This window comes from Otolemur garnettii, unplaced genomic scaffold (assembly GCF_000181295.1).
Source record: "Otolemur garnettii isolate 467f Iridium unplaced genomic scaffold, OtoGar3 scaffold00008, whole genome shotgun sequence".
NCBI lineage: Eukaryota > Metazoa > Chordata > Mammalia > Primates > Galagidae > Otolemur > Otolemur garnettii.
This window is the reverse complement of record NW_003852403.1, coordinates 62,003-86,267: the sequence shown is the minus strand read 5'-3', so window position 1 is coordinate 86,267 and position 24,265 is coordinate 62,003. Positions and strand designations below refer to the sequence as shown.

At 53.1% G+C, this 24,265-nt stretch overlaps 1 protein-coding gene across 1 annotated transcript in view; it reads right to left on the bottom strand.

Moving 5' to 3' along the window:
- GRID1 (glutamate ionotropic receptor delta type subunit 1) overlaps positions 1-24,265 on the bottom strand; it is a 731,600-nt gene extending 707,335 nt beyond the window's left edge. The window contains exons 1-2 of the mRNA XM_003783500.1: positions 24,123-24,265; positions 21,809-21,964 (exon numbers count right to left, since the gene is read on the bottom strand). Coding sequence (XP_003783548.1) covers positions 21,809-21,964; positions 24,123-24,201 — 235 coding nt within the window. The 5' untranslated portion in view covers positions 24,202-24,265. The remainder of the gene's footprint in view (positions 1-21,808; positions 21,965-24,122) is intronic.

Genomic DNA, 24,265 nt, shown 5'->3' with positions numbered 1-24,265 from the left:
GATTTAGAGATCTGTCCCCTGGAGTTTGGCATGGAGCATCTTTGCCAAGATTCTAGGCCACAATTTCTGAGCCCAACCCACGGGCACAGATTTCAGGGCATTAATTCTATAAATTTGATCATGGGGTGGGGAGTAGGTCCTAAGTTTGAGCTTCTCATCTGTGAGGGCTTCCAAAGGAGTCTCTTTGGCCCTTTCTGAACAAGTTGAGTGACCTTGTAAGCCTTGCCCACCTCCGCTTACTCCTAAGCCTTGGGAAGATTCCCTACCCCACTGCAAAGAGACCCTTAGTCCATGGGGGCTCCAAGCCTGGTGCCCAGGGTATCAGCAGCAGGCATGAAAGGGAATGCTGGAGAAAGCAGGGGTCACACGGCCCCTGCACGGGAGGGTGTGTCCCCTGGGAACTGCATGGAGGCACCACAGCATACACTGCCACAGCCTCTGTCAGAGACCAGAGAGGGCAGCAGCCCACAAAGGCCACACAGCACTGCTGGGTCAGCCAGCAGGTACACATCCTAGTCCCAGTAATGCCTGGACCCTGGGTCAGAGAAACTAAGGAGAAAGTGGGATAGAACTCAAGGCTGAATCCCACCCCTCTTCCCCAACACACTGCCTTACGTAGGGTCCTTACCCAATGACCATCAGGACCCAGGAGTTTTTTTGGTGACTTGACTGACCTAAATGGTACAGACCGACCCAGTTAAGAGGCCAAGTAGACCCTTTTAGATATCCAGGGAGGGGAAAGGCACACAGGCATCAGGCAGGGGAGTCTGGGAGCTGGACATGTTGCTCAGCCAGGCCACACCTGGATGAGTGGGAGTGGGAAGGCCAAGTCTAAGGAATGTCCAAAGAACAGGAGATTTGGCCTGATGCCGACCACCTACCAGGAGGCCCTAGGGAACTCAGTTGTTTCCCTGCCCGGGAGGCAGCCTGAGTCAGAGGGTGGTGCACCCCCCAGTGTTGAGGGAGCATCACAGTAGGCCAGCCGTAGGTGCTATGCACCCTGCCTGCAGCCCAGGCCAGGGCTGTGCTGGCCACTGAAAAGGTCTTATTTAAGAGTCATATGTATAAATGTTTGTTCCTCTAGAAAAGACAACATCATGGCCTTCCTTGCTGTGTATGCCCAAGCCCACAGCAGGAACTCAGGAAATGAACAAATGAATGAGTGAATGGACATTTCCTTTCTAATATCCTCGCTGAAGAAGCAACAGAGGACTTTATTCAGCAGCAGCCTTTCAGCCACACCAATGTTCTCTCTGCTGATAGCACTTTACATCATTTGTGCTCTTAACCAATATGTAATTACCTACACTTTCATACGAATGATAAAACACAACCAGAGTCCAGAAAGAAGGAAGGAAGAGGAGGGGGAAGCGAAAGGGGGGGAGGCCGGGAGGAGGGAGGGTATTTGGTGGGACCTCACCTGATGTGGACAATACAAGGGTACATGTCAAAACTATTAAGAATAGAGTATAAATGTCCTAACACAACAAATAAGTAAGTGAGGTGAAGGTTATGTTGATCAGTTTGATATAAGCATTCCTAATTGTATAACAGATCAGCTCATTGTCCCCCATAAATGCATTAATGTACACAGTTATGATTTAATAAAAAAAAAAAAGTGAAAAAAAATTCTTGCTTTAGAGACAAGATGCTCAGAATTCCATCCCGGCGTTGGGTTGGGTTTTCTGCAGACATGTATTTGCCTCCTTCTAACATAACACATCTCCCAGTGCTCCTCTTAAGCTACCTCATAGCTAATTTTCTGGATTTCTATATATAAAATAAATCATTTAACAAAAAAATCTGTATCTACAGTGTATGGAACAAAAGAAGATTTCAAAGCCCATTAACTCACAGAGATGGTATGTTACTGGGAGAATATGGGCTGTATAATTAAAACAATTTAAATCCGATTATAAAAAGGCAGTGGGCTTTACTGCCTTCCACCATCTCACTAATGGAAAGAAAACCAATATCTTGAGTTTTTTAAATTACTGTAAAATTATGAATTAGAACACACACATACCATCGCTCCAGTGCTCAGTCTTACTGATAAGATGAGGTGAAATATTCATTGCAGAGAAATATTCCTTACAGAGAACACAAGCCATCCTCAGCTCAGGGCTCTGCTGGGTGTACACTGCATCTGGAGGCTGTGGCCAGGGAGAGGGATGTCCCTTTTGGAGACCCCATGTCAGAGTTGGTGATGCCTGGCTCACAACACCTTTCTGTGTCCTGTATGTGATGGAGGAGGGGGATGAGCCAAACATCCATTCATAACCCAGCCAGGGACCCCTCCTTGTGTCGCAAAAGTTCAGTCTAAACTGGGGAGCACAACTGGAGCTGTGATGAAGGAAATCAACTGTGATAGCACCCCCACTGGCCAAGCACCTGCTGGGAGCCAGGGATGGAGGATATGTGGCCACACCCAGCATTTAGCATCCCATCTCTCCATCACGAAGAGCTATACACTGACACCGCCCAGAAAGCTCCTAGAGAACACCAGGGCCTGCGGCATTGCCAGGATTGTGAAATCAGGCTCTGGAGGGGACTGGGCACTGACTCTTGTCTGAGTTCCCTGATGAAGCCCAGGTCTGCAGTGCTTGTATATGCCTAACCCTATGGCTGGCTCAGGGTCAACCCTTGGGAGATATGTGGACAGGGAATTATATATAAAATTCCCTTTGACTCTCAAAACAGTTCTTCAAGATGGATGTGAGTATCTCCATTTCAATTTCACAAATTAGGAAACTGAACATCAGAAACTGGCTTTCCCCCCTATCCTGATTCACATTTCCTCTTCCTTCAGAACTTGTTCTGGGCCAGGTGCTCATGCCTATAATCCTATCACTCCAGGAGGCCGAGATAGGAAGATCCCTTGAGCTTAGAGCAAAAGCAAGACCCTGTAGCTACTAAAAATAGAAAAAATTAGCTGGGTGTCATGACAGGTGCCTGTAGTCCCAGCTACTAGGGAGGCTGAAGCCGGAGGATCACTTAAGCCCAGGAGTCTGAGGTTACAGTGAACTAGGTTGATGCCTCTGCACTCTAGCTGGGCAACAGAGTGAGACTCCGTCTCCAAAAAATAAAACAACAGAACCTGTTCCAAAGGGCAACTCTGGCACATACAAGAGCCTATGTGGCTTTGTCTCTTGTTCTGGCCTGGGAGGGTGAGGGGTGGGCCTCAGGCTGCCATATCTTATGAAATGCAAGTGCCCTTGTCATAGCCAACACCATCTCTACAGTACCTGTAATAAAGTGGCTCTGGGAGGGCCCAGCTGGGGTGGACAGAAGCAGGGGCCCCTGGGGAAGAGAAGAGAGTGGTCTTGGGCTACCAGACCTACCACCAGGCCTGGGGCAAATCTGGGGCTCTAAGCATTGCTCCTTGACCAGGGAGGGGCCACCTAGTCTGGCATCCCACTCTCACTCTCCCTTTCCATGGGGACTAGGCAGCTGTGGCCATGGGAGGTAGGGATAGACTGTAGTGATGGGCCACAACTATGTAGAAATCCCAAAACCTCCGAGAATGGCCTGCTATGGATCAAGGATCCTCAGACACAAGCCCCACTTCTTCCAGGACCAGAGAGGAAGCCTTAAGGTCCCTGTAGACCTTGCCAAGCCCTCAGCACCCTCTTCCACCTATGGCCAGCATCCCTGGAGGCTCGGAGGCACTATAGATCTGGCCACTTCACACCTCAAGAGCCTTCGCTCCAGCTGTTCCACCTCCTGAAGTACCTGCCTCCATTTTAACCTGACCAACCCCTGTTCCACACTTAAGACTCAGCTCAGGAGTCACTTCTTCCAGGAAGCCTCCCCTGATTGCCCCTAAGCCCAGGCTAGTTAGGCACCAGCTCTGTGCTCCCTTTGTTCTCTTGCAGCATACATCAGCCCACTTGTCCGTTTCTGCCACACCTAGTTCTGTGGCCATAGCAGGCAGGATGGGGGGTCAGGCCCTTGCCCACCACTGCTAACACAATCCTAGAGCATGGTCTCTGCCTGCTGGCATCCAGCCTCTCAGCCCTACCCCCGCTTATGCCCCATAAGGAAGTTCCCATTTCTTCTTGGCCCACCACCACCTGCTTTCTCCAGCTAAAGTTAATAATTTTAAAGTAATTAAGTCTAGCAAACCGTAACCAATTAAGTAAGAACTGGTAGTGGCCATGGGGCTGCCACAGCCTCACCTCTGCCCAGGCTTGTGTTTGGAAGGCAGCTGGGCAGGGCCTGGCCCCAGGTCCAGCCCCCAGAGGCCAGACCATCCCGTGGCAGAGATAAACCTCTCTGAGCAGCCAGCCGCCTAATGAGACTGTCAGGGGACTTCTTAATGAGATTAGGCAGGGCCTGAGCTCTGCCTTGTGGTGTGGAATCACCATGATTTCTATTCAATTAGTCGTTCAGAGTTGGGCAGGAGCTGGCCGGGAGGAGGCAGTGGAGCCAGGCCCTTGATGATAGGTCAGCCACATCCAGCAGTGGCCCAGCATCCTGGGGTCCACAGCAGCCCACAGCAGTGTCCCCACTGGGCAGAAGGATAGACAGAGGCCGGTCCAGGGCATGGGTCATGTCTGTCAGCCCAGGACTCCTCTCCATCCCTCAGAACCTAAGAGGGAGCTCTCAGAAGCCCCTACAAATGTGCCGATAAAGATGATAAAGCAAAGATCCCTGCCTGCAGAATAGCATGAGGATGGGAAAGACCCTCCCAGGTAGGAAAGACTGGGATCAGGACCAAGGACATGGCTCGACGCTATGTGTAAGTGAGGGCCCACGTGTGAGGCACAGACCCTGTGCCTGCACCCTTCTGCAAGCGGGAATGCACGTTGCCCATGTGGCGGGTCAGTACTGTCCATGCCCAAGCCCACTGGATGGGGTTCTGTAGCCATCCTGGAAGCTGAAGGAGCCCAGAGAGCAGTGAGTCCACCTCGTGGGCATTAGGGCCTATCTTTTGTCAGGACTTGAGGTTCCAAAGAGTGATTAGGGTCCATATGACAGCTATGGGGGACTCTCAGCATGGGGGATGGAGGCTCTAGGTCCCCTCCCCCTTTCCCCACTTCCCAAGCCCTGCCCACCTAGGCTGGCCTTTCCTCACCACCCTCAGTGCTCCCAAATTCAGCTGCCTCTGCTCCGAGGTACTTGCCCCCCTCTCTCAAAGCCTCATAGCCTGAAACCCAGCCCAATGTCCCTCCCTCAAAGAGCTGTCCCTAACTGCCCAGCACTCTCTCAATCTGGCCCTGCACACCCATAGGCACACCCTAGAGCTCAAAGCCAAGCCCTTCCCTTACTAACCCCACCTGCCCCCAAAAGAGGTTTCAAATCTGCATTGCCAGGGTCTCTAGAAGCTCACTGGAACTCTTATCACTGGATACAACCCCAGGACTCCCAGTCCAATCCCCCCTTATGGTGACAGGCCACTTCCTGAGTGCCTGTAGCAGAGAAGCCCCCTTGCTGGCAGCTGCCTCAGGTGGGGGCATGCTCTTGTTCTGTGACCTCAGCAGCCTTTCTTTTCCTCAGGTGACCCTACCCATGTCTGCTATGCCCTGTCCGCTCTCAGTCCACGGGCTGGGGAAGCTGCCTGGTGTGGCCAGTCAGGGTATTCCACTGCTCTGGCACCAGGAGGTGATTCAGCCCCACACCAGGCCAATAAGCAGCAATCCTTGGACCTTGGGGAACTCTAGTTAAATAACCCCTGTCTTCCCATCAGGAGGGACCAGGGAGCTAATTAGACAGCAGCATGTAACAGCCAGGGGAGCTGCATGAGGAGGCCCAGCCAGGGAAGAGCAGCAACATGGGGGATGGAGACAGGGAGAGTCCTGTGGGTACCACGTGGGCCCCTGCATCCAGCCATGCCTAAAATTGCATGAAAATATCCTTGTTTCTCTTAGGCCAGTATAAGGGTTTCTGATACCTGCATAATCATAACAACTGACATGATCAGTGGTTTCAGAACACAGCAATTTCCCTAATGTGGGGCTAGGTGGTGGTGTTCTCAAATGGTCTGATGTAGTGTTCAGTCAAAAGCGTGGGCAACAACCTCCTCATAGGAGTGAGAGGCAGGTACCCTCCACATGCTGCAGGGTGTCAGAGCTCAACGACCTTCCCCACAGTCCCAGTGGGTCCTCCAAGGGCATCCCCAACTTCACCAGGTCTGGGGCTCTCTCAGAAGATGACCCCTAGACCAGCTGTCATTGAGGCCTCAGCCCATCTGTAGACGTGTGCTGTGAGCTCCCAGGGACACACAAATATGCACGCAGAGTGAATCTGCAAATCTACCTTTATTCATGTCAGAAGTACAGTCAGACAGCCACTCAGCAAACACCAGCTTCACCCCTGCACCTGCCAGGGCCTGAGAGTCCCAAGATGCTGAGTTCCTGGTGCTGGAGCTCACAGACCTCACAGGTACATGTGGGAGCCAGACACTGACTGAGACACGATGGGGTGGCGTGGCAGCAACAAGGTGGCCCCGGCCCAGGCAGAGGCAGCAGAGTGACCTGGGAAGGCTTCCTGAAGAACGAATCGACCTCAGACTGGGAAGAGATGGGGGTTTGAGGCACTGGGTGTGTGGAGGAAGCCAGGGGAGAGCAGGGATGAGGGTGGACACCCAGCCAGGGGAAGACCCTGCTGGGCACAGAAATCATTGTGTAGGCCTGACAATGGGTGGGGGCCCATCTGCCCATCTGGCATGTGTGGGCCTAGATACCCCCATGCACACAGCCCGTCCATGCAACACCGTGTCCCACAGGCAAGGCCAGAATAGCACTCCCTGGCCAGTGCTCCCCTGGGGCACTCGCCAGTACTGATTAGTGGGTGCCTTTACTGTCCTTCCTCTTATGAAATTACTTTTCTTGGCAGGGGCTAAGTAGTCTGACACAGTTGGACCCCTACCCCAGCCATGCTCAGGCTGGCTTCCCCTGAGGACGTCTGATCAGGAACGACAACAGAGCTTCAAAGCTCCTCCAGCCCCTGATCAGGAAGAGGGTTCCAGCTCCTGCTTCCTCAGAGGTCAACGTGGTGGCGGCAGTGCTAACTGGCTACCGTGTTCACAAACAGATGATGCTCACCAGCTCCTGGAGCACTGAGCAAGGCACTGGTAGGGGCTGGGGGCGGTGCCCCTCCCCCCCAATCTCAGAGTTGTCAGGTTTGCTGCTCTGGACCTGCAATTGCTCCCCCCTTCCCCACCCAGGGCCCCTCCTCCTGTCCTAGCCTGGACAAAGCAGTGGCCAGGACCACGTCAGTCCTGCTTCACACACCAGAGGATCCCAGGGTGTCAGAGGAGCCCAGCCAACCCACGCCTGGAGCCTAGGACAAGGGCCTATTTCCCCTGCACAGGCCTCCCCACCCACCCACTCCCACCGACACAGGCACCCTCAGGCACACAGAGGCATGGGGCCTCTAAAACTTCCCATTCCAGCAAGTAAGCACAAGCTCTGCTGCAGCTTTACCCTTTGCAGGGGGTCTCAGAAGCACCCCCCCATAGAAGCAGCCACTGCCAAGGAGAGGCAGTGCTCCTGGCTCCCATCTTTCCAGGGGGGTCTTCAAACCCAGAAGCTGACCACGAGGGAAGATCCAGCATGAGCGGGCTGTGAGTGGCAGGACGGAGCTGCTCTAAGTGCAGCTGTGCATCAGAACCCAGTGGTCCTGAGCCAGAAGGCAGGACCGGAGCACCAGTGTGGAGAGGTTGTGGAGCAGGCGTCCTCAAACTACGGCCTGTGGGCCACATGCGGCCCAGCGAGGACATTTATCTGGCCCGCCGGGTGTTTTTGCCACAACTGCCTGTCCTGCTTAGCAGCTGACTCGTCCCGGGGCCCTCAGTCTGGCCCTCCAATGGTCTGAGGTACAGTGAACTGGGCCCCTGTTTAAAAAGTTTGAAGACCCCTGCTGTGGAGAGTGCAGCCCCAGGCTGCCGTCCATCCCGTCCCCCACCCACTCACTTCCGCAGAGCTCTTATAGCCAGCTGCATACCAGGCTTGGCTCTGGGGACTTAACAGTGACCAGGACAGATACCACTCTACCCTCACAGACCGGATATTCACAAAATGACAAAATTGTGGATGGGGAAGCATGCAAGGAAGAAAAAGAATGCTTTGAAGAGTACAGCAGGCCCATCAAGAGCCGGGAAGAGTATGCCTGAGGAGGTCAGAGCTGAGGCAGCTAACGGCTGAGAAGGAGCCCCTTGTGCAGAACCTTCCAGCCAGTGGGAACCCTCTCCCTGGCAGATGCAAGCTCAGCTTGTTGAAGAGACGGAGAAACACCAAGGTGGCCAGGGCAGTGAGGTCAGAGAAAGGCAGCAAAGAAGTAGGTGAGGTCAGCCTTTGTCAGGGTACTTAGGGGTCTGCAGGCCTGGCACGGGGTCTGCACTTTGTTGTCAGTGCAGGAGGAAGCCATTGAAGGGCTTCAGCAGGAGGAAGATGATTACTTTGATTTTTCAGATAACTCTGGCTGCTGCACCATAGTGGCTGGAGAGCGAGGATGGAGGCAGTGAGCACTGAGGAAGGAACCTCAGGGGTCCAGGCCAGGTGGAGGAAGAACCCTAAGAAAGTGACCTCAGGGGTCCAAGCTAGGGCTGCAGAGATAGCAGTGGAGATAGGGAGACCTGGACAAAGGCCGGGTGCATAGTGGGAGGCCAGGTGGGGACAAGGAAAGTGCTGGCCTGGCCACCAAACCTTCACATTTCCTAAGCAATCCAAGCTGCCCTTTGCTTTCTGTGTAGTCCCTGCACTGCCCAGAGTTGTCCTGAGATGACTCACACACAGCTCTGGGCACAATGTGTCAACAGGCACAGGGTATGGGTAGACACCTCTGCTTTTTTTTTACCTGACACATAATAATTGTACATGTTTTTTTTTTTTTTTCTTTTTGAGATAGGGTCTCACTTTGTCACCCTCAGTAGAGTGCTATGGTGCCACAGCTCACAGCAACCTCCAACTCTTGGGCTCAAGTGATTCTCTTGCCTCAGCCTCCCTCCCAAGTAGCTGAGAATACAGGTACCCACCACAACTCCCAGCTATTTTTAGAGACGGGGTCTCACTCTTGCTCAGGCTGGTGACGAACCTGTGAGTTCAGGGCAATCTACACACCTCAGGATAATTGTACATGTTCATGGAGTCCAGAGTGATATTTTGATGCATGTGTACAATGCGTGATGATCAAATCAGGATAATTAGCATATCCACCACCTAGAACATTTATCATTTCTTTGTGCTGCACAGGAGGTTACTTGAAACTATTATTTTAACTGTAGTCACCCTACAGTGCTATAGAACACCGACTTCTCCCCAGTTGTAACTGTGTACGTGTTAACCACCCTCTCCCTCCCTGCTGTCCCTGCCCCTCCCTGTGTCTGGCAACCACTATTCTGCTGTCTGCTTCTCTGGGATCAACTTGTTTGACTCCCATGTGTGAGTGAGAACGCGCCAACCAATACCTCTGCTTTTAATAGGCAGTCACCAGGAGCCTGCAACAGGACAAGTGCTGCCAAGCCCACCATGTTCCTTTCCCCAGTGAGATCCTGGGCTGGCTCCAAGCACCCCCCAGGTAACAGTCCACAAGGCTTCTACATTGGAGGGAAGATCAACTGCAATGGCTCCAGGCCGGGAGCAGACGCCAGAATCCGGTGACTCCACGAAACAGACATGAGACAGTGTCCTCAGATAGAAACAGTATGTAGGACCAGGTCAGGGGCAGACTGCACCAGCTCATGGCAAGTTCATGATTCTCACTGATGAAACCCTGTGGGTGCTAAAGAAAAGGCTGGGGAGCCAGGGTAACAGATGGGGCCTGGGCCCAGCCTGCTGGGCATTTCTGAGATTGGTGAAGGCAGCACAGACCCCACCCCCACCTCCACATGGTGGCTCAGGGCTGGAAAGAACAGCCAGACCTCTAGAAGGCAGGCATGAAGTTCCAGAACTCTAAGCACACTGGACACTTTAGAGTCAGTGCACACTCCACACGGGGCAAATAACCAACTGCACAAGCACCTTCAGGGCCATATAATTCACCCTCTTTCTTGGGAATAGGTCCCATGGCCTGAGGACCAGAGGCTCACCCAGAGCCACAGCAGGAGCTAGTGTCCACTCGGGCTCCATTAACATCAGCAGAGCATGTGGAACAAGCGGTGACCATCCCCTTCCCACTGCACTGGTCAGACAACATTGTGACGACAATCGCCATGGCTTCTTGTTACTGAGCACCTCCTGGGTGCCAGGCATGGCTAAGTGCTATATTGCCATTGCTTAATCTGTTCCTTAAAACAACCCAGTAAGGGAGGCACCATTATCCCCATTTTACAGGCAAGACAGCTGAAGCTTAGCAAGTTAAGTCCCTTGCTGAGGTACATCAGGGATGCTGTATAACAAATGGAACAAATCCAAAAGAGGACCAGATGAGAAGTGATCAGCACCAGGATGAGCAGCCTGGAAATCTCTGAGGGGCAGAGGGACCATCTTTAAATATTTACAGGGCTGCAGGGTAGAGACAACCTCGGCTCAGCATCAACTGTGGTCAGAGATGAGCATCACCCATCTTCTGAGGTACACAGGTCTTCTGCTCATCTGATCCAAGCACTAGATTTGAGGGATGTGGCTCTGGGAGGGCAGGGCTGGTCCACACTCCCTCAGGCAGTCTGTCCAGCCAGGTAGAGCCTTGGGCCAGCCCTTCCTCTCCTGTATTACTTTGCCTGAGCTGCTGTAACAAAATACCACAGACTGGGTGGCTGAAATAGTAGACATTCATTTTCTCAAGATAAGGGTGCCAGCATGGTGAATCCTTGGTGAGGGGTCTTTTCCTGGATTGCAGACATCCGCCTTCTCCCTGCGCCTTCACTTTGGGGGGTGGAGAGAACTCTCTGGTGTCTCTTCTTATGAGGCCACTAATCTCATGATGATGGCCCCACAGTTCTGACCTCATCTAAGCCTAATCACCTCCCAAGACTCTATCTCCAAATCCTATCACACTGGGACCTGAGAACTTCAACATGTAAAATGTGGGAAAACAAATATTCAGTCCATAACACTTTGGGCCTTCCCTTGGCTTTGCTGGGCCCTCTCAGCTCTGGATACCAGAACTCTAGGACACCTGCTGACATGCACAGCTGAGACCTAGAGAGGGCAACCCCCTAGGATGGGTCGGCAGGCCTGCTCCTGCCCTCATCCCATTGGCATGGCAACTAGAAGCTACAGCGGATGCTGACAATGAGGAAGGACTCAGGGTGCTGTCCACAGCCTTCTCCTGACATTGGCCAAGGGGAGTGACCACCACTATAATGAACATCCCATCAGGTGATCTCTGAGGGGACCAGGGCCAGGACTGCACAACTGGGGCTGGGAATGTACCCAAGGAGGGAAAAGAAAATGGGCTTATTGAGTGCACATCATGGACTGCCCTGTCTTAGAGCTTGGGATGCCTTGAGGAATGAGAGGCTGAGTTCCTCCCTTCCCCACAACCCACAGTCTCTGGGAAACACCACCAAACAGGTCAAATGAAGGCAACAGAAGCACATGGCAGGGCCAGCATCCTGTAAACGCTGGACAGGGCCCCTGGATGGACAGGTCCGCACTGAGACAGAACCTAGGGAAGTCCAGGAAGGGGTCAAATACAGGGGCTGGCAGGGTTCGAATACCTGCTGGAACTTCTGGCTCTTTCTGCTAAATGTACCCAGGCAGCCTGGGTGTCTGCAACAGCCTCCTCACACTGCACACACACACACACACACACACACACACACACGCATACATGGGACAGGGGAGCTCTGCCTAGATTCCATGGAATGTCTGGGGCCCTGATCTATCCCTCCTGAAACAGTCCGTTCTCCTCAGCATTGCCCACTGCACCACCCCTGGCCCACAAAGGTGTGGCCACCCAGCCTGCCTGCCTGCCCAAAGAGGAACACTGGCCATAGGTACATGGGGCCCCATTTCAGCACTGTTTACCATGCAGTGGTATGGCTCAGCCCTCAAAAACCTACATCAGAGGCCTAGGAAAAGCTCTCACACAGAACTGGGCCCCCATCAGCAGACCCTGGGCCCCTCTACTTTAGGACTCTGGAATAACAAGAGAGCCACCCTCAGCATTCCAGGCCCCAGCTAGCAACCTGCAGGACTTGGGGATAGCTTAGTGGGTTATTTGAGCTACTTGAACCCTGTGGGACAGGTGAGTAAGAGAAGGTGCCTTGGGAGCCTCCCAGGACTGAGAAGGAACAACCATGACATGGAAGGTGGCCAGAGCCACATCAGGGCTGCCCCGTCCTCTGGTGCTGGCCACCTGAGAGGGGCAGCACTGAGACAAGCCCAACCCAGAGCCCAGGTCAGGTTTCACAGCTTTGGGCCCAAACCCCAGATCAGAATCCAGAGTGGGTCCCTTCCCTCATTCACTGTGCCTCTAGGCACTTGGAAGAAAAGGCAAGAGAAAGACCCAGACCCAGTCCAGGAGCAGAGCTAAAGCAAGACCTCAGTTTCCACCTTACACCAGGCAGGAGGAGCACCATGGGGAGCAGAGAGCACAGAGACAGGTGTCCAGGCCACGCCAGGGCCAGACAGTAGGCAGGCTGGGCCAACAGCTCCAGCCATGTGTGGGGGCAAGGATGGTGTCTAGCCAGTGGCACTCATGTCTCTGTCCTGATCTGGAAGTTGCTAGCACCCAGGCAGGGCCCAGACACCAAGAGGTATCCCTTGCAGGGACTCAGAGGATAGAAAAAGATGGGGGCCAGGACTCAGGGAGAACAAATGCCTACCAACCATACTGTGAGTCTGCACCCACACCCACCCAAGCATGAGCCCCAAGGCACCAGGAACACCTCTGCTGGGTGCCCAACAGACTACCGCTGGCCTACAGCCTCCCTCCTGCCAGCAGATGTCATCTATAGATCCATTATCACAACTCTAGGGAAGACCCATTTCACAGACATTAAGACTGAGGTTCAGAGAGAAGTGATCTTTTTTAAGACCACACTGCTTATCAGTTACAGACCTGGGATCTGAACCCAGACCTGTCTAACCTCTTTCCACCAAATAGAGAAAGGTAGGCCTACTCTGCAGCAAAATTGAAATCACATGCAGGGACAGTCTGCAGGTGCCCAGAGCCCGGGCTGCACAGACGACTTCCAGCATCCTCCATAGGAGCCACAGTATCAACTCCAACCTCCTTCCCTGCTCTCCTGGGACACCCAGAGGTGCTGGGGGTCAACTCCAAATCACACACCTCATCTGCCCTAAAACCTGCTCAGCCAGGGGCAGGAAGCAGGAGGAGGCCAACGCTTCTGTTGGGGACTATTCAGGCTGGTAATCTGAGAACCATCTTGTACCTCTTCACTCAGCACCTGCCCAAGGCTTGGCTCTTGGCTAGGCACCTCAGTGGGTGTTCACAACCCACTCTCTTGGCTGCCCTCTGTCCCATGTTACAGTCAAGGAAACTGAAGTAACCTACCCAGAGTCAGACAGTAGAGCAAAGATGGGTGCCCCAGTCTGTCTGAGGGGGAGCCACTAGACTCCTGCCCCCACTCAGCTCCTAGACACCCATCTATTCTCTGGTTGAGGTTTGGAAAAGCGCTGGGTGGGTACAGGCCAGGGACATGTGCAGCACAGGTGAAGATGTGACATGGTTCTGTCTGCCTCAGGGGGTTCTGGAGAAGGACTGATGTGAGGAAGGTGAAGCAGGAAGATGAGCCCAGCTGCGCCACATGTCCCAGACCTGTCAGAAGGAGGGCTGAAAACCACCTGGGAGTTCTCAGGCTCTCTGAGAACCAGCTGGGGCCTCTGGCTGGTAGCCCCCACCCAGACTCACCCACTGGGAGCCTGCTCATTGCTCACAACCAGAAACTGGTAGATGGAATCCATGTAACCACTTCCCAGCCTCCCTGCCTGTGCCTCAGGTCCAGAACGGAGAAAAACTGAATCTTCCCTTCCCAACTGTGCCCACTGGCCAAGAAACTGGCTGTTTATTGGCCCAGAGGACGAGCTTAGAGAACCCAGCAGAGGGGATGTTGGACACAGACGCAGCTGCCTCCTGGGCCCAGAGGGCAATACCTCAAAGGAGGGGCCTGTCATAGGCCATCTATGGAAGAGATAAGCACGGTCTCTGCCCCAGCTCACTACTGTCAGCAAGAGAACACTGCCACTGGGTGGGGAAGCCGGCAAGAAGGGAAAGAGCAGAGCTGGGGACAGTCTGCAGGCGGGAAGGGCCGAGTCCATAGGAAGTCCAGGTGCAGGATGTTGGGAGGTTACCGGTACTGGCCCATTGGTGGCTGGGCCAGAACCCCAATCCTCACCTCATTATTTGGGGGACATTTTACTCAAGACTTCAGACAGCTGGGCCTGGCAGAGCCTAGTTTACAGAGCACATGACTGGCAGACAGAGAAAAGTATAGGGGAGAACCCGGCAGGACTGGGGATCCAGGCTTCCTGACATCCCACCACACCACAGGGCTTCCCAGGGGACTGCGGCAGGACAAGTTGGTGAGTGTGCACAGGGGAGTCCAGGGGAACCGTGGATCTGACCCAACCAGCATCCAATGCCTAAGATGATGTTTTGATTTCTGTTCCTTTGTTGCTACTGTTTTAATGACTCACCAAGGAAATATGAGGGGTATTTTGACACGAATAGGGAATGGATACTTGTGTGGTTCATTAAACAAGGCACATAGTTAGGGCTGTGCTTCCTGGATCCCTTATGACTAGCTGGGGCCACACGTCTAGTTTGGCCAAAAAGTCTCAAGCAGAAGTGATGTGGGTGGGTCATGCCCAGAGCTCTCTTTCCCTCTGTCATAACACATAGCAACATGCAAGCCGACTGACCCTTGAGGAGTCCAACTCCCAGATGACCATGGATGGACATATAGCACAAGCAGGAAATAAACCGTTGTCATGTTATGCCACTGAGAGTTTGGGATTTTTGTTACCACAGCATCTCAGCATAACTTAGTCTACACTGATGACTATAATCAGGAACACAGGACAAAACCAAAGGGTAGGGGGCCCTGGGTAGGGCACAGCCCTGAGTAGCCAAGTCTAAAAAGAATCACATCCAGGGATCAAACTGGGTTAGAAATGATTTGTGAAGAAGCAGTGCAGACTGAGTGCTCTGAGTTTTTAGGTGACAGCATATCTTGGGTAATAGAAAGCTAAATGAGGAAAGAAGACAGTTGCTGGGGGCTAGGAGACTTCAGCCTGGGAGCTATGAGAAAGTCCATCTGCCCTTACAAGAAGTGGCCGCGGGTGCTGAGGGACAGCCTTCCCTGGCCTTCCTAGGAAAAATGGCCCCAAAAGGAGGGTTGTCAAAGTCCTCCTGTCACCAGAAATGGGAACAGCAGCAGCTCAAAGACACATGGGGGACAAGTGTCTCACCAAACCCAAGGCCTCTACCCACACATCTGGTGTGAGGTGCCCACGTGCTCCCTGCCAATTAGGCCCAATCTCCCAATCTGGTGCCCTGAGTTTTGCAAACAGGGAAAACAGAAAGAGAACCTCTTGAACCCAAATACAAGGATGCTGGTGGGGCAGGAGTGCAGTCTATAAAATGAGAAAGTATGTGCTCATGTGCAGGTGTACATGTGTGTGCACCTGTGAGCTCATGTGTGCACGTGTTCACATGTGCATGCATATGTGCACATGTGTTCGTGCACATGTGTGTGCTCGTGCGTGTGTGTGTGTGTGTGTGTGTGTGATTCTCCTTCATTCCAGCAGCAACCCTGGAATGAAGCAGAATGCTGAAGCTGAGAGTTCAGCTGAGGGAAGACCACAGCCATTCCTCTCCACAACCACAGGATGGTAAGAATCTGGAGAGGGGACTGAACACCACACTTTAGCAAGGAACGCTCCATGAATGAAGCCCCATCCACAGCTGTTTTCAGGCTGAGGCATTGCTGGCAGCCCCTGAGGAGCAGCTTTCCATGGGACACAGGGCAGCAAACAAGACTGACCTCAACAAGGGCCCTGGGTGAGCATAGGATGGACAGGGCAGCAGAAACTTCTAGTCTAGGTAGTCAAACAGCAGATTCTTCAAGAAACTTCCTCAGTACAAGCAGCATCCCGGCCGAGGGAAGGAAAGCAGCGTATCACTGGAGAATGTGGGAACGTCTGTGGAGGCCCTGCAAGCTTACAGTGTGATACCTCTAAAGTCAGCTTTATAGAGACAGAAACAAAGCCACCCATCCCAAGTGACTCGAGCAGGTCTGGATAAGACAAGAGGATGCCCAGCAGCAAGCAACAAAGCAGCCAACCATGCAGAAGACTGGAAAGGAGCAGAGGGTGGCCCATGTGCATTGGTTGCAATGGCACAGACAGGTGTGCCAGCATGGTAGCAGTTATGGCCCACAAAGACATCCACACCCCAATCCCCAGACCTGTGAATGCATCAGGCTACTGGCACAAGTCATAGAGAGAATTAAGCTTGCAAACCAGACAAGTATCCTGGACTATCCAGGTGGGCCCAGTATAATCTCAACTGTCCTTGGAAGAAGGAGGCAGAAGCAGATGTAATGACAGAAGTTAAGGTCAGAGTGAAATAATGTAAGAAAACCCTGAGCCACCATTGCTGGCCTCAGGATGGAGGAAGGGGCCAGGAGCTGAGAAATCCAGCAACCTCTGGAAGCTGGAAAAGGCAAGGAAACTATTCTATCCTACACCCTCCAAAAGGAAGCAACCCTGCCAACACCTTGATTTTAGCCCAGTGAGACCCTATCAGCCTTCTGACCTGCAGAATTATAAAAGAATAAATCTGTATTATTCTTTGTTTTTTCAGAGACAGTCTCACTGTGTTGCCCTCAGTAGAGTGCTATGGCATCACAGCTCACAGCAACCTCCAGCTCTTGAGCTTAGGCAATTCTCTTGCCTCAGCCTCCCGAGTAGCTGGGACTACAGGTGCCTGCCACAATGCCCAGCTATTTTTGTTGTGCAGTTTGGCCAGGGCCGGGTTCTAACCTGCCTCCCTCAGAATATGTGGCCAGCGCCCTACTCACTGAGCCACAGGCACCGCCCAGTATTATTCTAGTCAACCAAATTTAGGGTGAAATTTTTTCAGCATCAAAAGAAAACCAATGCAGCTGCATAGAATGGAATAATAGTGGTTGGCCTGTAGGCATCTTTATGACAACACCACCATCAGGCTCAGAGACCCTGACAGTGTCTCTGGGAGGCTGCCAGCAGGACTGCCAGGCCTCAGTAAGACCTACAATTCTGGATGGAAGGTGGGAAAGACACCAGAAGACATCAGAGCACAGCAGAATGTCTCTAGCAGAATGTCTAGATTCCAGTGTGCCGAGTGAGAGACAGGGCGATCACTTAGGCAGCAACTGATATAAATTGACCAAGACCTTCAGGTGGGCATCAGCAAGCTCACTGTGTGTCATTTTTATTTCATTTCATTATTTCATTCTGCAAACAAAAGCTACCCTTGGGTAATTTTTGCCCTGTCCTCCTAAAACATTTTCGTGCCTATGATAACTAAAAGGAATACTGCCTCACATGCATTCTTTTTTCTGCCTCTTCCCTAAACTGTTATCCGTCCACACTGTGACAGATACATCTAACAGCAAATCCAATAACTCACGTCTTCTACTCACAGTAAAAGATAATACTATGAAAGAAGACTCGTGTTCAGCTAGTTCTTTCATATAAATTATGTGCATTTTATATAATCTACGTGAGCAGGCACTTTAAAGCAGCATGAAATTTCTTATTTAACAAATTAATATCTCTTCTAGTATCTAGAAGGCAAATTTTCATGCTTATTGTTAATATGGACTTCGCCAGGTAAATCTAAGATGCAAAATTTTAGAGATTACAATGGCCTTTCTGTGGTATTTATTGTTTGCTAACTTTAAATCCTCATCAAATGCATGTTTTATTAAGAGTGATCCACTTTTTTACATAAACTGACCAACTGTCTTAAAAGGCAGTGTTTGTAAGGATCGTATGCAAAGATCAGCCTAAAGTAATTGTAAGTAAAAATCTTAGGACAAACGTATTCAAGTAGAGCTGTTTTCCTTAGCAATAGTGAATTCTGCGTATCTCAGCAAAAGTGATTCTCTTTTTTAAAAAAAAGTTTTGACTATTAGGAAATATATGCAGCCACGAAAAGTAATATTTACAAATAGTTCATGGTGCTTTCAGAAAAGGCCAGTGTTATGCTAAGTGGAAAAAGCAGTATATAAAACTGAACAGGCTGAGAGTTCTCAACATTTATAAAACACAGTGGAGAAAAAAGACTGGAAAGAAGTAACAGTAGCAGATATCAGAATGAGTCTGTCCTGCCTCCTGATGCTTTCCTGTTCCTCCCACATTTTATATAATGACTATGCATTGCCCTTTTTCTTTTTTACATTTTTAAATTAACACACACTCATTGTAGCAATGCATTTCTTTTATAATCGGGGGAAAAAGTAGAAGCTAAAAATGAAAAGGTCAGTTTGGGTCCTCTCTCAAGGAATTCACTAGCTTAAAAAATGATGTAACTGAAAATACCAACAGCCTCAAGAGAAGCTGAAATGAATTCACAGCTGGGTCAAGGAATGGAAAGGGAATTTGTGTTTACTGAACATTTACCACAAGGCTCATGCAGACAATTTACACATGTCTCGTCTCATTTAATCCTCACAATAATCCCATGAGGCAGATACTATGATCATTCCCTTTTAAGAGATCTGAAAACAGAAGCTCAGAGCAGGGCCCCAAGGTCATACAGTGAGTGAAGGCAAGCAGGATCCAAACTAGAACTCTCTGGACTCCACCAAACTCTTATCCCTATGTGGTGCTGTCTCTTAGACCACAACAGAGGCATCATCACCCAATTGAGAGGTCACTTAAGGCTTGTACAGTTGATGATAAAGACTGAGCTCCCAGCTGCCTTTCCTGTCCATCCCTGGCCACTCCCCCTCTAGAAGCCTTTTTTCTCCCCACCTAAACTCTCTATACTACCCACTGTCCTGCTCCAGTGATGTCCAGACCCAGGAATGAGAAGCAAGGTACCTATCAAGCAGGGGCCAACTCACATGATGGAAAATCACCCCCAAAGAGCACAGCCAAGGAAGGACACCCAGAGAGTTAAGCACCTGCTCAAGTGAGCACAAGGCCAGGGAGAAGGAGGCTGCTGAGTGCTGCTCTGCCCCTCTCAGAGGCCCTCCAGGAGCTGGCTCCTCCCATCCCCTATAGCCCATGCAAGGGCTACACAAGGTCATAGGACAGGAAGGTAGATTTCTGACCATGTGACTCACAAGGTGAAAGCACACACCCAGATTTAGCCAGCACACACTCTCTGGGCAGCAGGCAGCCTAGCAATCCCTGAGTGTCTCTTTACCTAAACAACCATCAGCCATGAGCATGAACTCCCTAATTCCAGACATGCAGAAACACTCACTCTATACCCTTTGACTATGTCAGCCTGCCATCCTTGGAACCTAAGAAATTTTTCCAATTATAAAATAGAGAAGCTGAGTCCTAGAAAATCAGGGTCTAAGTCAAGAAAGGCCTCTGGGTACAAAGTTGCATTTGGGACTTGAAAGTTGAATGATGCAGAGCTACATTTTGTTTGACTTGTACTGTTGTTTAAATTGTTTCATTAGTTGACAATAGTTCAAAACCAGATTTTACATTAAAGTCCAGATTTGGGGATCCTCTTTAAAAAAAAACATCCAGCACATTTACAATACTAGGATTTTCACTCCCAATAGCAAAATCTGCTAAAGCTATGTGACAGCTGCTCCTTTTAACACAGATGACCTCTTCAGACTTTTGTAGTCCAGCTCCCACAGGGATCAGCTGCCCGGTTCATCTACATGTGTTACCTGCCTAAGGTTGTAACCCCTGCAAGAGCATTATCTTCAATCTCAGGGAAAAGCTGATGGGAACTGACGGTCATCATTCAGAGACAAAATGAATGAGCGTGGGATACTCAACGTTGCAGAAAGGGAGTCAACAGAAGCAAGGTATGCCAACAGACGTATGTCGCCAGATGTGGGACACAGGTAGGGTCCCCATCATACTCTGTGCTCCTGGGTACAAGAAATACGTCCTTCCAGACTGTCCCTAGCTCCCAAGCACAAAAAATAAATGGTTTACAGAGATAGGATGTGTGAAGACAGTGTCAGGAGAATAGGATATGCTATGAAAAATTGTGACATGTCACTGGAGAAGTGGATGTCATCCCAGATCCCCCACCCTCATTAGGGTCACTCTTGCTAAGGAGGTCTTACCATCTCATGGTTGGAGCCCACCACAAGCATCTGCCAGTATCTATGACAAGGGTACCCAGAAAGGGGGCAGAGGACATTTGGAGACAGAGACTGCTGGTGAGACATGACCAGGTACCAAAGAAAAGCAGGGATTCTATACTTCAATTAACCTCAGACAATGGACATGTGCTAAGGCTGGAAGCAGCAGTTCCCATTATAACCACTGCCAGCCTTACCACACTCACCATCATCCAAAAAAACACTCAGGACTCCAGGTTTATACAATCACCTCAAGAAATCCTTGGACTTCAGGCCCCAGAGCTAGGCAGTCTCTTTCCCTAGAATGGATACCTTTCCCTCTTATGCTGCATTCAAGGATAGGAGACACCCCCCCCCAAAAAAAAAGGCCTCCTGCCAGCACAAAGACCTCCCTAGCCCCAGCTCTGACCTTCTGAGCCCAGACCAGAGCCATTAATAAGTCACTTTAGCCTTGCAGGTACCCAGGAGACTGGCAGCCAATGTGTGGTGAGATAGCAGGAGGATTCTGGGCACTGTCCCAGAGCCCTTAGCCAACCCACCTCCTCTCTACACCCACTGCCCTGCCAGTTCCTCTTGCAAGGAATCCCTGCATCCTGTGCCACCAGCTGTGCTCCTCTGTCCTCAGCGCTCAGGACCGCTCACCACAGGATCAGACCTGTGGTTTGGGGGAGCAAAGCACAGGGAAGGAAAGGGACTCAAACTCAGCAAGTATTAGAGACAGTGGATTCCTCAGGCTCTGACCAGGAGGCGGGAGGAGTGAAGAAGGAATAGGGTTCCAGAGTTGTGAGCCAGGAGGGAGGAGAGGGATTCGCCGAGGAGGGAAAAGCGGCGGGAGGAGGGGGGTCTGGGGAGGAGGGGGGTCTGGGGGGAGGGAGGGGTGCTGTCAGAAACGCCCTCACCACGCACTTGTTGCCCCTGCTGCGGGCCGACCTGAGGCAGCAGCTGCGAACGAAGGCAGCCCAGGAGCGGGCTAGGATTTCCCGCAGCCGGACCAGACCAGCTCCGTTCCTTTCCTGAGCAAACAGCGCCCACGTCCGGCCCAGGCGGCGGCGCCTCAGCCAGCTGCGCGGACAGTGAGAGACAAACCGGCTCCTCCAAAGCTGGAGGACGAGCTCGGCAGAGCGTGGGGGACCGAGAGCCAGCAGGGCGCAAAACGCCGCGCCTACCGGATTGTGCTACGAGAGAGAAGGCAGGGGCGACCCTGGCCGCCGAGCGCTCCTCCAGGCGAGGAAGACACCGGCCCTCAGAGATCCCGGGAGGTGCGTGGGACACAGGTCCCTGGCGTGCAGACACGCCCACCCACAAACACCCGAGAAACAAAGACGGCCCTGCGCCACCCACGCCTGAGCGGCCAGCCAGGTACACATTCGCGCCCACCCTGCCGGAAAGGAGCCGCACAACCCGCAGCGAACCCAGCTCGCCGAGTTCACAGGCTCTCAGCACCGAGCAGTCCCCGCGCCGCTGCCTGGGTGGGCCCAGAAGGGCGCGCCACCGTGGGTGGCACTGCGGCCGCCGGGAGGCACCAGGGGCTCGGCGCGGCCAAGCCTGTCCCAAGGCGGCCAGTACCACTGCTGCTTTACTTCACAGGCCGCGGCCCAGTGGGCCCTAGGCACAGCGGCCACTCACCTTCCTGAACCGCCTGGAACGGGTTGTTGGCCTCGATGACCTTGATGGAGTAGGTGATCTTCTCACTCTGCAGGATATCATCGTTGAGGCTCAGGTCGGATACCGCCAGCTGGAACACCCTGTCGTCCTTGGCTGCGTTCTCCTCAAAGATGGCACCTGGAGAAGAGAAGGGGTCATGACCTAGCCTGGAAAGGAACCCTCCCCCACTTCTCCTGGCCTTCGGGTCAGGACACTGACAGGACCCACCAGGTGGTGGGAGGTATAGGCTGGGATTTCAGCTGGTAGAGTAGTTCTAAGGCTCTCTCAGATCAACCTGCACGGGAACAGGCTCCCCTTCTCCCCTCCCCTCAAGTGCACACGTGCATACAGTTGACATGAGTTACACATGCACATCCCACATGCTGCCACCAGGTCACACACGTGTCTCACAACCAAGCACCACATGTCCAAGCTAAGCCCCACACAAGGGACTGAGCCAAGCTGAAGCGGTCTCAGGCAGCACCCAATTCCCTGACATGGTCCCATAAATCCCATCCCAGGGGCCTCAAAGTCCCCTGGGAGGGCAGTGTCCCTCAACCCCAAACCTAGCATGGAAGGACTCCTTTCTGCCATGTGCTTCCCCTACTGAGTGGAGCTGAGAGAAGCAGGTCGACAGTTGGCTCCCCTGCACAGAAGGGGCTTCTTTAGGCAGGGGCCTTGGATGACCTGCAGCTTAGATGGCCGCGACGCTGCCGGTCCTGGCACCCTGGGCTCAGTCTCCTACTCTCCATGTCTCCTGACTCCCTCTTCCTGGGTGTATGTCGAAATGAGTGGAAGGAAGGGACTGACTCCTAGACCCCCTCCGTGTTCAGATTCTAACAGGGCTTAGGGTCCCAGAAAGAGCTGCTCTTGAAAGGGCCTTCTAGAACCGCGGACAGCTCCTCCAGGGCGCCCTAACGCACCGTTTCAGTGGACCCGGCGCTACTAGCCGAGATCCGTCCGACTTGCCGCTGGAGCGTGGTCCCGTTACGTGGGCAGTCTAGTGTCCCCATCCCCACCCCGTCTGGAGTGTCCCTGAGGTCCCAAGGGCTAGGCTTATTGATCCCCTGAGTTGGGGGCTGGGTAAGAGGAGGGAGATCCCGGTTCCTCGCTACATTCAGAGCCGCAATGCTGACCGCGAGTCTCATGCCCTGTTCACGGAGGGAAGCAGGTTTGGCCCCGGGGCCGGCCGGGTCGTTGCGCCTTCCAGTCCGGGCCTAGTCTCTCACCATTCGACTCCACCCCCCCACCCCGCCAATCCCTTCATCCCGCTTTCTCACACTTCCCAACCCCCAGTTTCCCTGTGCTTGCTGGTCTTTCCCAACTTCCGGAAAAGCGACTGCGGAGCGGCTCCCCCATAGCGACCCCTGTCAGCCTCCCAACCCAACCCAACTTGCCGAGATTCCTCTCATGCTGCTCCCAACTCTCACCTGCTCCCCCTCCTCGCAGCCCCTCCTCCTCTGCTCTTCCATCTTCTCTCTTGGTTCTCTCTATCCATCTCTTCCCGCTCAGCGTCCCCCCGCCCCCTCACCCCCCGCTGCCCATGCTTCCTTCCTCAGCTCCCATCACCCAGACCGTCTGCCGGCCCCCAAGACTTGGACCACTCAAAACTCTGGGAAGGTCCAGGATTGGGCTGCAGTCGCCACAACCAGATACACACACACCCCCACACATATACCGAGAGCTACAGAGACACACACTGGAGAACAGGGACTGTGTCCACTCTAACAGGCTGACAGTCGTGCACGCACCAACACACGCTCAGATGGCCCCACACACCCCAACGCCCTCTCGCCTTAACACCGACACTGTGCCAAGAGCACACACAACGACACACGCTGACAACACCCACCCACCCGTATTCACACACGGTTCCAGTACGGCCTCTTTGATCTTGCCCTGCTAACTTGGCGAGCCCCCCGGCCATGCCCACCTCTTGCCCCCCGCTGCTCTGAGCTGCACGGAAAGGCCCCTCCAGCGCCCGCCGACGGCCGGGCTAACGACGCGGGTCTCGACGCGCGTCCATCCCAGTGCTCCCCTTAGCCACGGCCCTAAGTGTCAGCAAAGGCCGCGGGGCCCCGCACGGAGATCAGAGCCCCGGGGAGCCGCGAGCAGCCCGCGGGAGCGCGGCGCGGCCCGTGCACAGCTCCTCCGCGGGGCGGCGCGGCGCGGCCCTTCGGGGGAGCACCGCCCGCGGAGCCCCTCGGCCCCAGAAATCGCCAAGTTTGGACGCCGCGCACCCCCTGTGCCGTTGGGGCCCCCGCCCAGCCCCAGCCCGGCCGCCCGCCGCGCTCACCGATGTGGATGATGGAGTCGGCCCGCACCGACACGCACTGGCATATCCAGGGGAGAAGCCACAGCGTCAGCGCTTCCATGTCCCCCGGGCGCGCGGCTCATCCGCCCGGGCCCGGGGCGAGGCCGAGGGCAGCGCGGAGCGGG